Source organism: Sturnus vulgaris, chromosome 7 (assembly GCF_052056855.1).
Source record: "Sturnus vulgaris isolate bStuVul1 chromosome 7, bStuVul1.hap1, whole genome shotgun sequence".
NCBI lineage: Eukaryota > Metazoa > Chordata > Aves > Passeriformes > Sturnidae > Sturnus > Sturnus vulgaris.
Genome location: NC_142249.1, coordinates 29,733,520 through 29,747,818, shown reverse-complemented (window position 1 = coordinate 29,747,818; position 14,299 = coordinate 29,733,520). Strand labels below are relative to the sequence as shown.

Genomic DNA, 14,299 nt, shown 5'->3' with positions numbered 1-14,299 from the left:
AGAACCAAACAAATAAACAAGAAAAAAAAAACCCTCTAAGTAACACAACTGTTTGGCCACCTCAGGAAACATGAAGCAGTGAAAACATCAGGCCAAAAAACGCCTTAAGACTTTGAAGAACTGAAAGTGAGGTAATCAACAACATGGCAACAGAGTAACAAAGTTGGTTAAGACTTGAGGTCTTTCCATCAAGATGACATGCCTTCTCCCAGAACGTGCCTTGCCACTTGTCAGGCAGAGGAAATAATATTAACTATTTAAACATCTTTGTGGGTAACAGAACTTCATTTGGGGCCAGAAATGTCCTTCAGGTTAATGGTCATTCTTAACAATGCTTTTATACAAAAGAAATTCTATTTTCTATTCGTTGCCCTTTCTTGACATTAACAAAACTGTTTCTTCCCATTCTCCAGTCATTCCAAGATGCCTACAATCTCCTGCTGTTTCTTTCACCTATTTCTTAAGCACAAATGAAACCATACTTGTAAATCTCTTATGAAATACGATATTTCCCTTTTATATTGGAAAGCATCAAATGAATCATCTGTGGTTGCTTTTTTCTTAGCATTTCAGTCATCCTGCAACCAAACATAGCCAGATTTTCGTGGCTTGCTATTTTCAACTGAAAATTCTTCAGCTAACAACAAAAATACTTTTAAACAATCCATACATGTCCGATATATTTTGTGTTACTGGGTTTTTACTTAACTTCTGCTTTGATGGTGCTACATAGTTCAGATTTCTGCCCTATCATTACCCAGCCCTCTCTAGTTCCAGTGATACTTCAATCTTTTGTGACATGATAATTTCATTTCCATTTGCCTCCATATTCTATCACTAAATTCTCCACCTTTGCACGAGATGACAACATATTGTACGAGCAGTACACCCATATCAAAACATAATTTCTGCCTTCACTGTCTTTGTGACATGGTAACTGTTCTTTTCCTTTGTCATTATTAATGGTTTACTGAAAGAGCAACTCCAGAAAGAAGGAACTTTGATAAACCAAGGATTTACCTGCACACAAACTACATCCTCTGAAAACGAGAAACTTTGTTACAAATGGATTTTTGCTTCTCAGAGAAGTTAAAACTCAATGCAACCCCTTAATATTATTGAAAAAGTATACAACAAAAACCAACCAAACATTATATTGAATAACCTTCACATACAGAAATAAGTAAGATGTCAACACTGTTTGATACTAATGGAGAGGTGGTGTGCTTGTGGAGGATTTACTTTTATTTTTAACCCACCGAACAGTTCTTAATATGTACTGCATTCTGCTCTGCTGCTCTAAAGTCTTACTGAGTAATAGTTGACAAATTTCAGACAGTTAAGTAAGATGGGCTATTCTAGTTAATACTATTTCAGGTGTTATTCCACCTGGGGGAAAAAATCTAATAGTATATTGATATTTGAAAAGAGTGGAAAGTATCAATTCCTCAGGAGAAGCACATCCAGTTTCTTAGCATGCTTCACTCTATTTAAGGAGTATTAATCTGAAAAATAATTAGCTCGGTATCAGATCAATTAAACCAAAATTCCAATTTCAAATTTCCAATTTGCTTCAAATGTGAGCAATTCAAACCACTTAGGTATCTTTCTTTCACTAACATAGAAATGTGAGCAGTTCTGAACAGGTAAAATAACATGAAACTGAAATAGCAGAACTGAAATGCATGTCTAATTCTAGCCTTTCGTTATTCTTTTCTTGATCAGGGCTCTGATTAGCTGGACCCTGCTAACACCCAATCATCTGTCTGCAGCCACCAGATGAGCACCAAGAGCCAGCTCTGCCAAGAGGTGGATTTTACTACCAACCAAAGAAGAGTCTGAGGGAAAAATGCAGAAGAACATAATATAACCAATGCTGACTTTGGTAAATACAGGACTGCAGGTACAGTATTTGCTGACAGACATGTAAAGGCAACTACTGAATCTAATCTACCTTCAGTGAAAAAACAACAAATGGAATGTAGGAGAGTTGGAGGGGAGGCTTTTCTTTATTTAACGTGCAACAACAGTAACAGTGCACCATCCCTGCCAGTGTGAAACTAGATAAATTACAAAGAGACGGAGGAGCACACAGGGAAAAAAATCCAAGTTTTCCCCAAAATTACATTTTTGACTGTTTCAAAAACTGCCACTGCTTTGTGTCCTAAGCCATAGTCTGTAACTATGTTTATGTAAACTTCCTCAATCTATACAACAAAGGAACACAACTCCAACATGAGCAAAGCATTACCTGCTTCCCTATGAAAGCATCCAATTTCATAAAAACACTCACCTTTTACTGTGGATAGGGTCAGATCTTTCAGAAGTAATCTTACCACCATGTAAACAGCTGCAGTGTTTATCACCAAAGCTTCGTTTCAATTATTTTATTAACAGCTCTAACCTCAGAGTCCCCACCCACTCATGTTTGTTGCCCCAATTTCCTGTCTTTGCAGAAATTTCAAAGAAAAAGTTACCACACTGCAGAACTTAACTTCTTAGTGCTGTGGCTTTTTAATTTTAGTTCTCCTCTTAACACTTTTAAATCCAGCAATAAGTTATTTAATTTAATTAACATATAAGATTTATTGTGAAATATGTCCTGTATCTCTGACTTCTAACAACACTAAAATAATTTTCTAATGCCAGAGTGCAGCTGAGGACATGGGAGAAGGGAACTAAGATGTATAAAACTTTGAAATTTTGAAATTCTAAATTCCACCTCTGTCTGCTCAACCTGGATGCCACTATTGCATCCAGCACAGGGCACCAAGAGTTAACAGAATAAGCGATTTTCGGATTTAATTTTGGTGTACCTGCAGAGACATTCCTAAGAAAGTTGGAAGCACTCCCATCTATCTGAGTAGCAACAGAAACTGGTAACTTTACCTGCCCTCAAATTTTATGAGCTGCAATGTTACAGCAAATGCAAAAAATCCTCCAAACATCCAAAACTGAGTAGCAGGGATGAAATTACATAATGCAACTAAAAAATCCCATGACATTATATTAGCTCAGCTACAGTACTTTAGAAAAGCCTTCAAAGACAGAATTTGTCTGGCATTCTACAGCTGAAGGGCTAAAATCTTGCAGAAGCTGGGAAAGAACAAAGGTGAGAATTTAAAAAATAAATACAGGTGAGAATTTAAAAAATAACTTCTTTCCCAAAAAGAAACATAACATGAAGTCACAGTCTTGCTTTGTATTTTGACAAGGAGTACAGGGAATGCATTTCTTAACAAAACTGACAAATACTGCTGCAGACCAAGAGACTCAAACTATACACAAATCTGCAAGGCACATCACACAAATGACACATGCAAATTTAAAACACCTGAGAAATTATTTAATTGATCTGAATAAGTGCATAGTTGAAGCAAGACTGAATTTTTGGAAAGAGAGACTGCATTTTAAGGATAAGGAGTTTGCAGATACAAATGCCTGACACCCACTCACTCAAACTCCCTTCTCTCAGCCCCTGTGCACACCAGAACTGAATAGCCCTAGAATATTTTGCAAGGACCCTTAGAGAAAGCCTTTAAGGATTCTCTCAATTCATGACTTGATTTAATAATTTTTACTCTTATTATCTACTTTTATTAAGTTTCTGGGAATTCTTACATGGTTTTGTGGATTGTGAATATCCTACAATAAATGAGGCCAAGAGAACAGCCATAATGCAAATGATTTTAAAAAGCCAAACAAACCCCCCCCAAACCCTAAACAACTGCAGCAACAGTCTTGAGAACGCTGAACTCAATGCTGCACAAAGATTAAGAAAACAGCACCTATATAATGTATGCAATTTAATACAAAATATATCCTTCATAGCAATAATTCCATTTTTAAAGATTGAAAGTAAATGTTCCTATGATTTGGAAAAAAAAAAAATCCTTCAGTTAATTTTAAAGTAAAATCCTGAGAACAAACAACTAAGCCTGCTTCCTGTAGATCGAAATTGCTTGTTTTATTTAAATGACTGTTAAAAAATTTTATTTCCCTGTCTTGTGCTCTGCAACCACGTTCCACTCAGCATGCAAAAGCCAGATGAGCTGATCATTACTTGTGGCAATCACTATTTCCCAACTTAGAACAAACAGATCACTCAAGTAACAACTCAGTGTAATTCTTTGTGTTCATTTTCTTACCATGAAATGATTCAAAGGTCTGCTTAGACAGTATTAGTTCAAATAAAGTAATTCCTAATTAGATATTGTTAAGAAATCCAAGAGTAAATCTGGATAACTCTACAAAAAAAACCACTAAAAACAATTTTTTAACTCATCTTGAATAAATCTTACTATGTAATAATAATAACAACAAAAGCAACAGCAATTATTTAAATTTATGTGCCCACCTAATTCTCAAGAAAGACCTTGAAAAACAACCAGAAGAAGCCCACTGTCTGAGATCTTAAAGTTGTTCAACACCTCCATGACTTTGTCTGATAAAGACACACCATAAAAAAGAAAGGCAGGTTCCAGGAAGAAAACCCACATTATACCTGGAAAATCTTAGAAAACAAAATTTATCCTCTGTATGAATACAAAAGGGCTGACATCTACTCAGTACATCAACTTGAAATACAAATCTTTAGAAGACAAAGAATTAATGTTCTTAGATTACAGTTGTTCTTGAACAACACTGTGTTCCAGAAATGTCTTCTGTTTCAAGCTTTTTTCACTCTTTAAAATATTGAAGGTCTTTAAAATTGAAAATGCATTAATTGTGCACTGTCATGAGGAAGACAGAAGAAGCAGCAGCTGATTTATTAAAAGCCTTTTGAGATGCATTTGTTACAATATACTCTTATCTCATTTCACTGATATAAACATATATGCCTCAGACATAAGTCATCAACATTTCTTAGAAACTCAAAATATGTGGATAAATGCTCTATTTCTTAATAAAAAAGCAATAATGGAAAATAAAATTCCTGAGGATGGAAGAGCCAAGCATTTTATTAACTAAAAAAAGCCAAGATTTATGAAAATAAGAGCAGTTCCAGCCATGGCTTTTGATCTTATCAACTTCATCAATTTTATTCAACTTATAATATAAATTAGAAGTGACCCCCAGCAGCACTTGCTGGGTTTTGCTGCAAGGGAAGACTGCCATCTACTGCATAAGAGTTTCTGAAATGATAAAAATACTCCTCAAAACAAAGTATCAGCTCTCTTCCACTCTCCTGACTTGTGAGGAACTGCCATGTTCAGAGTGCAACAAGAAAAAGTTTTTAACTGATTCATAGCTGTAATTTTCTGAAGTAAAGCTCACCTGTCAGTGTTGAGTCTCCTGAGTACTAAAAAAAATGGTTCCAAGTACAAATCTAAGTTCACTCCCATTCCCCAAGTAAATTAAATAGAGGAAAAAGTAATTTTATACAGAAAAAAAGTTTTATAAAATCTACTCGTTGAACCAAAATGTTACAGCATTTCTGTCCCCCAAACCTAGTATGGAGCTGTATATCTATGGTGGGCTGAATAAATTAGAATAAATTATATTCTAATGCACATGGGGAAAGAAGGGGTAGAGACAGGGAAGGAAATGAAGGCAGAATTCACCAATGCCCTTAAAAACAGTGTCTGTAGGCACTTGCAAAAGTAGCTGGACTCACTACTAGAAGTCTGCAAGCATAGATTTGAACTCCAGTGTTCCTTAGAGGGGCAAAAAGAAATCTTGGATCTCAGTAAAAGTAGAAGCATAAAAAAAGGACAGATCCGCCCCCTCCCTGCAAGGATTCTATTAATGATCAGAGCAAACTGCCAGGTGGATCTAGCAGCTGTTTTACTTTAGAAAACAGCATCATAATTTCTGAAGAAATAACTAAATTTATGTCTTGACTCTTTTATTGTAATCACTAAACTCCTCAAGAGTCTGGAATAAAATTGATATATTCTTCATTAGCCAACTACTCTGACCAAATACCTTCAGAAGCAGCTCACTTTTCATAGTAAAATGCCTCATGGAGACTACAGTGATGAAGCTGCTCTCACAAGAAAGACTCACTGTACTTATTCTAAAGGAAATACACATGTACAGTTGCAGGTTATTATCACAGACAAAAATACCCATTAACACAGTATTTTAATGGAGTATTTTAACAGCAGGAGACCATTCTCTGTAATAAAAACATCACAAGGAGGGCTAATACATGTAACAACAAACTACATAGACTGAAGGCTATTCTGAGTTTTGAAAATATATAAAGGGAAAAATATTAAATAATGCAAATTACTTACCTTGCAAATACCCTGTCTTTATTTGCTCTTTCTTTACCATACTGCACAGATTGAACTTCTGTTCTCCCACTGGAAAGCAAAACAAAATCCAACTGCTAAATCCAACATGATTAAATAACATTTTCTTGTTTAAAACTGAACCATCTCAACAAAATGCCTGAATTCTTTTTTCAATCATGCTTAAGGCAATTGTCTGAGCTTCAGTACAGCATAACTTCAGAAAGTATTTCATAGAAATGCAGGTCTTCTTTCCAAATAATTTTAGATGTAACAAAAGCTTTCCCTTCTGTTTGCTTTTTTTATCCAAAGCAATAAGAAATCTCTTGGATCTTTGGGTAACACTTAACAATATTTCCTGTTATAGCCACTGTCAAAAACTTAACAGCATTTCTTCCATACTCTTCCTAAACTATTCCCTGAATTGCTAATAACATAGCCACTACTTAGTTTAGCAAAATACCACAAAAAATTACATGATAAGCACACCAGGATTGTATTCTTCTATGCAACTTGTCAAAACTAAGTTTAGATCTTGGAACTTGCTGACTTTTCATATAAGACCAGCTGTCTTGTGTCAAATCAAAGATTCTTTATAATATTTCATAATTTCTCTTCTAGAAAAAAAATACAATTTTTGAGTATCTATCAGCACTTAAGAACTGGTGAGAAGATATCAGCAACACTTGCTCTTGTAGTCACTACCCCATTAATAACTTCAGAACAAGCACAGAGTCTCCTACAGGGATATTTACATTACAGAACCAAAAAAATCAGCTATTTCCATGTTCATATTACAAAACTACTGGATGTGAGAAGACCTGAGAAATGGGTCAGCTGGGATGTCATGAAATTCAGTGGAGGAAAATGCAGACTTGAAACTGAGGAGGAATAACCCCATGCACAGGCTGAGTGTCAACTGGCTGGAGAGCAGGTTTGTCCAGCACAGGTGAGAGCACATCTGGAATACCTGGTGCAGTTCCAGAGCTCCGCAAGTCAAGCAAAGGGCCACAAAGACAACTAAGGCTCTGCACCATCTGATGGATGGGAAAAAGCTGAGAGCTGGGACTGTTCATCCTCAGAAGAGAAGGTTCAGGAGGATCAAAGGCCACAAAGGGAAAGTAAAAATTACAGCCAGACACTTCTTAAGGGAGCCCAGAGATAGGACAAGAGGCAAGCAGCACTAACAGAAATATGAGATATCTTAATCAGGGCAGGCAGCAAGGACAGGGCTACAAAACAGCCCCATCACCCATCAAAACAAAACGAAGTTTTTACTTTGAAGATCGTTTAACACTGAACCAAGCTGCTCAGAGATGGTGCAGTTTTCCTCTTTGGAGGCATCCAAAACCTGGCTGGATACTCTCCTAGGCAACAGGCTACAAGTGGACCCTGTTAGAACAGGGCATTGGACTCAACAGTGTCCAGAGCTGCTCTCCAAGCTCTGCCATGCTGTGATCCCAGGAAATTTCTCTTTCCAAACCTGCTGTCAGCTACATTGCTGGGGTTACACGTTTTAAACTCCAACAAGCAGTAAGTTGGCTGTATTTGCCTCTATTCCTTTCCAATAACTCCAATATTATTGTATCTGTCCTTCTTTAACTACTACTAATAACTGACTTAAGGTTTTCAGAGAATTCATGCTCCTGCTCTTTTCTCTCTCTGTGTAATTTATTTTGCATTTCTGGGCACTGAACTTGATCTACTATTTTATTGCCTGCTCATTTCTTGTTGTGAAATACCACCAAAACCTACTGTAGAGATTTTACTGCCCTGTATCAATTTAGTAGTAACTTGCCTCTGTTGTGAAGAAGGAACCTACTTGTTTCCCATCTAGTTAAAAGAGATGCTAATACACAGTAAAACTCCTCATGTTTTTTCATGAGTATTTGGTGAGGAATACTGTAAGAATCACTTTGAAAAATCCAATGACAGTGTACAAAAGTAACCTTTGCTCACTAACAGTCTTCTAGATTCCTCTTGGAAGCTTTTTAAAAAAAAACAAACAAAAAAAACCCAAAAAACCAAAACCAGCCATATTGTTTTTAACATTTGATGCATAGAAGTATTTTAGACCAACGGAAGTAGCTTATGTAACAATTTAATAGTTCAACAATTTCATGTCCCCGATTTCTTTCAGAAGTGGAGATAATTCTCTCTAGACCTGTCAGTTCTGTATTTTATTGACTCCTTTTGATCACACAAATGTTGGCTAGAAGTCTCTAGTCCAATCTCCTGCTAACACTAGGTCACCTCTGGCCATGGCTTTGTCTAGCTGACTTCTGAAAGCCTTCACTAACAGAGATCCAACAGCAAGTCCAGGTAACTTGTTCTGGGAATGCAGTTCTAAAAAAACCACTTTGCCTCATGTCCACCCAGAATCTTCAAGGTGAAATCTCACCTGCCTGGTGCCAGCACCTTTGGGTCCATCAGTAGTGGCATTACCCTTGAAGTAGCTTTAGGATTGCTACTGAATTCCCCCTTAGCTTCCTCTTCACCAGATTAAACAAGCCTTAACACCCTCAACCTCTCACTGTGTGCCATGTTACTCTTGCTATGCTGCCTCTCAACAAGCTCTCAAACCACTGGCAGAAATTCCAGCCTTTTGGCTGTTTCAGCAACTTTAACGACCTTCATTTTTATGCAGTTTCTCTTTTCATCTTATGTTAACTTAAGTTGAATATCATCAAAGAGCTATTCTGTAATAGTAACCACAATGATTCAGATTCAAAATCCTTACAGAAATGAAAAAGCGCCCTGAAATGTTCTATAGCAACATTGAGTCAAGTCTCAAACACTGTTCAGGATCATAGAATGCTGTTTCTCAAATGGGTACTGTGAATGCTGGTCAAAAAACAGATGCTATAAACAGTTAGCCACTGAATTACTTTCCTCTTTATACATTTATGCAATTCACAAGTGTGACAGAAATAGCCTGTTATTGTGTTTTCTAGCTTTTCATCATGTCCCTTTGTACGTCACAGACACTACTGCCATTCTAGATGGATGATTAGTAGCAGCTCTGTTATTCTGTTTCAGGCATGATTGAAACCACTGGCATTCTGCATTACTTGAAGAGACAGTTAATTCAGTCACTGATCAGAGTTTTTTTAAAATAAAAAGTATAAACCTCCAAAACCCAACACCATCCACTCCAGCATTACAGGGATTATAGTTATTGTAGTCATTCTGTGCATCTCCAAGCTTTTTTGCCTATTAAGTTCATCCTTAAAGGTTATGGATTTAATTTCCTCCTTATTTTTTAAAGTTCTGGTTTTGATACAGAACATGTAGGTCCTTTGTTTTCACCTAATTCTTATTTGTATACATGTAGATAAGTGGGCTTTACTTGTACAAGCTTCTTTTCAGTGTTTCGTATTTGGTATTTATTTAGGTCTGTTTTGTTGCTGTTGCCGCATGAAGTACCTGAGACTCAACTGTTTTCAAAAAGACCAGGTCCAAGACTTTGAAGTTTTGAGACAACATTTTGTCTCAAAATGCAGGAGGACAGGCCAAGAAATGCAGCTTGGGAGACAATCCCAGAGCACTAGTGCAATAACGACCATTAATAATATAATAATTGTATTTTCAAGCTATCTTAAAAGATTAGTGACATTTGAAACTTAGGCCAACAGGGAAGGGGAACAGTTGCAGGAAACCTACTTGAATTACATTTTAATATATATTCTAGATAATTCCCTGTGTTTATTGCTGAGCTGCTTACTCACTCATATTCTTTCCCATATATTTCAAATCAGCACTTACCAGTACCGGAACTTGGAACCCAAAGTGAAATAATGTGCAAAAAAGTTCTTCTGAGGCGGGAGTGGTCTGTCCAAACGGAAGAATGTGTGATGTTCAACACAAGCTTTCCACAAATTCTTACATGCTCGGTAATTCACCATATTGAATCCCAGTAATGTTTCTCTAGATTCATGCTAAAAAAAAGAGAGAAATGTTTTTTTCAGATAAGAATTATTCCAGTTATTTTTGAAACTAAGATAAATATTGTTGGCTTTGGGGTATTTTTTTTTAAATCATGCTTTTTGAAGTGGTACTCTAATTTTCTATTAACTTTATGTAAAACAAACCATTTTAAAATACCTTTACAATTTCTTTAGAGAGTTTTTTTTCACCCCTGGGTTGTTTCTTTATTTAAAGAGCCTGCTCAAAGGTTAAGTCTGTTTAGTTATATCAAAAAAGGTCTAAAAGGTATGACTCAAACTATATGAAAAGAATTCCATGATTTGGAATGATAATGTGCCTCTCTGTTCAAAACTACAGTTGAATATGTGCATGTGCACCTGTGGCAGCTGGAAACTGGGAACAGGTATCCATCTCAAGAGCAACTGACAGTTCCTACTTCTAAATGATTCATTAGATTCCTGGGAAATGCAAGAAGCAAAATGGCAAAGGAAGCTAGGCCATGCTGCCTACTGAGAGAGCTTGATAACAACCTCTGTAGGTCCAGAAATATGAGCAGCATTCTTCTTTCTCTTCACAATACTAAATTCCCCCCAACACTTCGCACACCTTAACTGATTTCATTTAGTAGTGAAGTCCTTTTCCAAGTTAAGGTTTTGTTGTTCTGCTGAGAAACCAAGGCAGAGAGACCTGCAATTCTTCCCCCAGTGTTGTGCTCAGGAACAAGAATGACACTGTATTTTCAGCCACAGGCCAAATTTAAGCCAAAATAAAATGGATTTTTAAAAATCAGCAAATTCTAAGCATTTATTGATGAAATTTAAGAAATTCTATTCAAGAAATGAACATGTGAACAGAACAATTTAAAATCACAAGTCAGAAACAAAGTAACAGAAATTAAGTCCATTATCTATGCAGCTATAAACGTCTTTATCAACAATATAAAAGTCAAACAATATAAAAAAGGTAGGTTACTGTTCTGCAAGAGAGCAACTATGTATAATTACAGACTGCCTTCATCTGGATCCAGTAAAGGATGAAACAGCTAAGATTTTAGATTCTAACAACAAGTAATCATGATGTAGCAAATTTTCATGTTCTGTCAGCCTTTTAAACAGTTGGAAAAGAAAATTTGACAAGTTATATGAGCTGGTGATCATGCATTTTAATGTCATTCAAAGTATTATAATTACGAGTTGGGGAAAAAAAATATAACCTGCTGTTTCCTCTAGTTTGTATTCCAGAAAATGAGCTGATCTGAATCTCATGCCATCATCTGATCAGTAGATCAGACGTGAAGCATTAAGGAGGAGCTGGTACAGCAGGATGAGAAGGAGCTGCAGCAAGATCGACTTAATTGTAATGCAAGACAGCACTTTCACAGGAACTTGGTGTGCTAGAGCTTTAAAGGTACCTTAACAATAGTTCTATTCATAGCTTTTAAAGCTTTCATTGCGGCGCAGGGAGAACTGATTCTCAAACCCTACCCTTCATCTCAATTACAGCTGGGAAACATCGTTGAAGGTAAAGGATAATACATGATATTAGCTCCTAAGAGCACTCATCCCTCCCCTATTCACCCTTGAAGGTTCTGTAATATTCTCATGTATTGGGCACTTGAAATTCATCTTAGTTGATTCTGGGGTGCAAGATCTGGTTCTACTGCTGGATTTAGAATAGGGTTGCCCCTGTATTCCTTGGAAACAGCAGGCTTGAATCAATGTGGGCTCAGCACACGACCCCAAAGATGACATTTGTAATATCCACGGCACTTCAGCTGAAAGCACATAAAGTAACAGGACAGTTATACTGCAGCCCATGGAATGCTTTATAGCACAAGGCTCCAGCAAGATGCACAACGCTCTATGGTCTGATAATGACATGCAGGCATTTCAGGGGGTTATGTCTGTTGACATCAACGTTAGAAGACTACCTCAGAGAGTCACAGCAGGATTCTGTTCCAAAATTATTATCTTACTAATTGTGTCTGCGGTTTTTATTAAAAGAGAGGAAAACAGTCTGCTTGCTATGGAGAGGAAGAGTGAAGCAGCTGAGACGCAATACTGGTAATGAAGCTCTGGGCCCCAGGACAAAACTACAGTAAGACAAACAGAGATAGGGTATTGTGAAGTCCAAGTCATCTTTGTGATTCCTATTATTAAAAACACAAACCCAACAAAAAAGCAGACTGGACATTGGTGCTCCTCTCACACAGAACAGCTCAGTACTTGAATAAGCACCTTGAATGGGGACATTCATTTAAACTCACCTTTGCCTGCCTTGAAACAGTGACTTCAGAGCAGATCTCTTGCTGCTCAGGAAAGAAACTGGGTTGAAAAACTTACTCTCTAATGAGACCCTTTTACTTTGGTTAAACAAGGAAAAACCCCAGAAAGAAAAAAAGCACGAATTCCCTACCCCATATCTCAGACAGACAAAAAGACTTGTGCTTTATAATGGCATATGCTCCCCGTACTCAACATCTTCCAGAAAAAGTGGGCAGAAGTCCAGTGAAAGCTTAAATGCAGCACAGATACTTCTGCCAGCAGTATTTGCTATTCACAAAAAAAAGGCAACAACCAACTTTGATAGGATTAGGCAGCAATCAAGAAGGCATCTAATGAATGCCAGTGCTACTTAAGATCAAGTATGTACTTGGGCAGATAAGCCCATGCATCACCTTGTGATTTCAGACCAAGCTCTTTCTAGAAGTCAGTCAAAAAGAGTCAGACGAAATACAAAGCACAAACTTCAGATACATAATCTATAATTTCAAAAATTAAAATCACTTATCTTGGCCTCTCACTGAAACCAGGTTTCAGTTATGGCCAAAAACCCATCGTATTGTTTAGTTCCAAACTCAAGTAATTTTACAATGGACATCTGGCCTCTAAAAGAGCAAAAGAAAATCTTTAACAGCTTCTTTGGCTATCAAAGAAACAAGATCACAAAAACATGCTGGATGGCATAAAGAGCTTGATACTGGCTATTGATATTACTACAGCCAAGGATGCAAATAAACAGAACCAGAGAAATTTAGGGAAACATCTAGAAAAGCTGAAACTACTGAACCATTCTCAAGCATCTTCAAAGCATGAAAGGAAAGCAGCATACAGAGCAGGCAGAACAAAGCAAGATACAGTGGAAAAACCTGCTATTGAAGTAATGGCTCAGGGGGCTTCTAATGCTGGATGAAGAAGTCCTACATGTAACATACTTTCCCCCACAAAATCATGAAAAAACAGTGGAAAAAAAATACTCCAGTGGATATATGCTTCAGCCATATAATTGTCAGAATACTCCACCAGCTTCCACTCAAGATTGTATTACACTACCACTGGAAAACGATTGTGACATTCAACTGCTTCATCTCACTTAATTTAAGTGATTTATTTAAACACAGATACAATCTAATAAAAGTAGGCAAATCATTCTTTACTTATGCTGATGCCTTTAAGCTGTGCCAAGTCAGCGAATAAATTTAATAGACGATTACGAGATAAGGCACTTGCACTTTTGAGGACAGTTGCAATTAAAAGCTCTCAACATTCATTAGCAGTATTTGAAAAATATCTTTTACGGATTATATAAATGTGTATGCAGCCCAGTAGGGAAAAAAATAAAACTAGTGGAAAATTCCTTTCCCAAGTCCAGTAACTAAATTTTCTACAGCATCTTAGCTTTGCATTCAAATACATATGGTTTCTCAGATGTACAATTTGTAATATATTTGCACATCAGTTTGAAACACATCATCAGCATACCATGAATGTATTTCCCCTGCCATATTGTAAATAGGTGATTTAAAACACGAACTCAAAGAACTAGACCAGAGATATTTTACATACCAAATGTGCAATCATTGAGTCATTTCACCTACTTTCTGCTGCCTAAAGAGCCATTTAGGCTCCCTTTATTGTTAATGGAAGTGAAAACAAAAGCAAGAGGAAGAATATACCACCAGAGAGCAACTTAATCCATCCTAAAATGTACTTCCTGTTCATGCAAGATGTTTCAGCCTTTGCACCTTTGTTTGTGATTATTATTACAGAAGAAATCTAATGATGACCTTTGGCAGGCCAGGTATCAAGAAACAGAAAATATGTTCATATTTTAACATATGAACATTTAGGTAC

At 36.7% G+C, this 14,299-nt stretch overlaps 1 protein-coding gene across 6 annotated transcripts in view; it reads right to left on the bottom strand.

Moving 5' to 3' along the window:
• PTPN4 (protein tyrosine phosphatase non-receptor type 4) overlaps positions 1-14,299 on the bottom strand; it is a 110,039-nt gene that overhangs the window by 30,660 nt on the left and 65,080 nt on the right. For all 6 annotated transcript variants that reach the window (XR_015804907.1, XM_088168251.1, XM_088168252.1 and 3 more), the window contains 2 exons: positions 10,005-10,177; positions 6,243-6,311 (listed from right to left, as the gene is read on the bottom strand). Coding sequence is in view for 5 of the 6 variants with exons in the window: in XM_088168251.1 (XP_088024377.1) it covers positions 6,243-6,311; positions 10,005-10,177 (242 nt within the window). In the remaining variant the exon portion in view is untranslated. The remainder of the gene's footprint in view (positions 1-6,242; positions 6,312-10,004; positions 10,178-14,299) is intronic.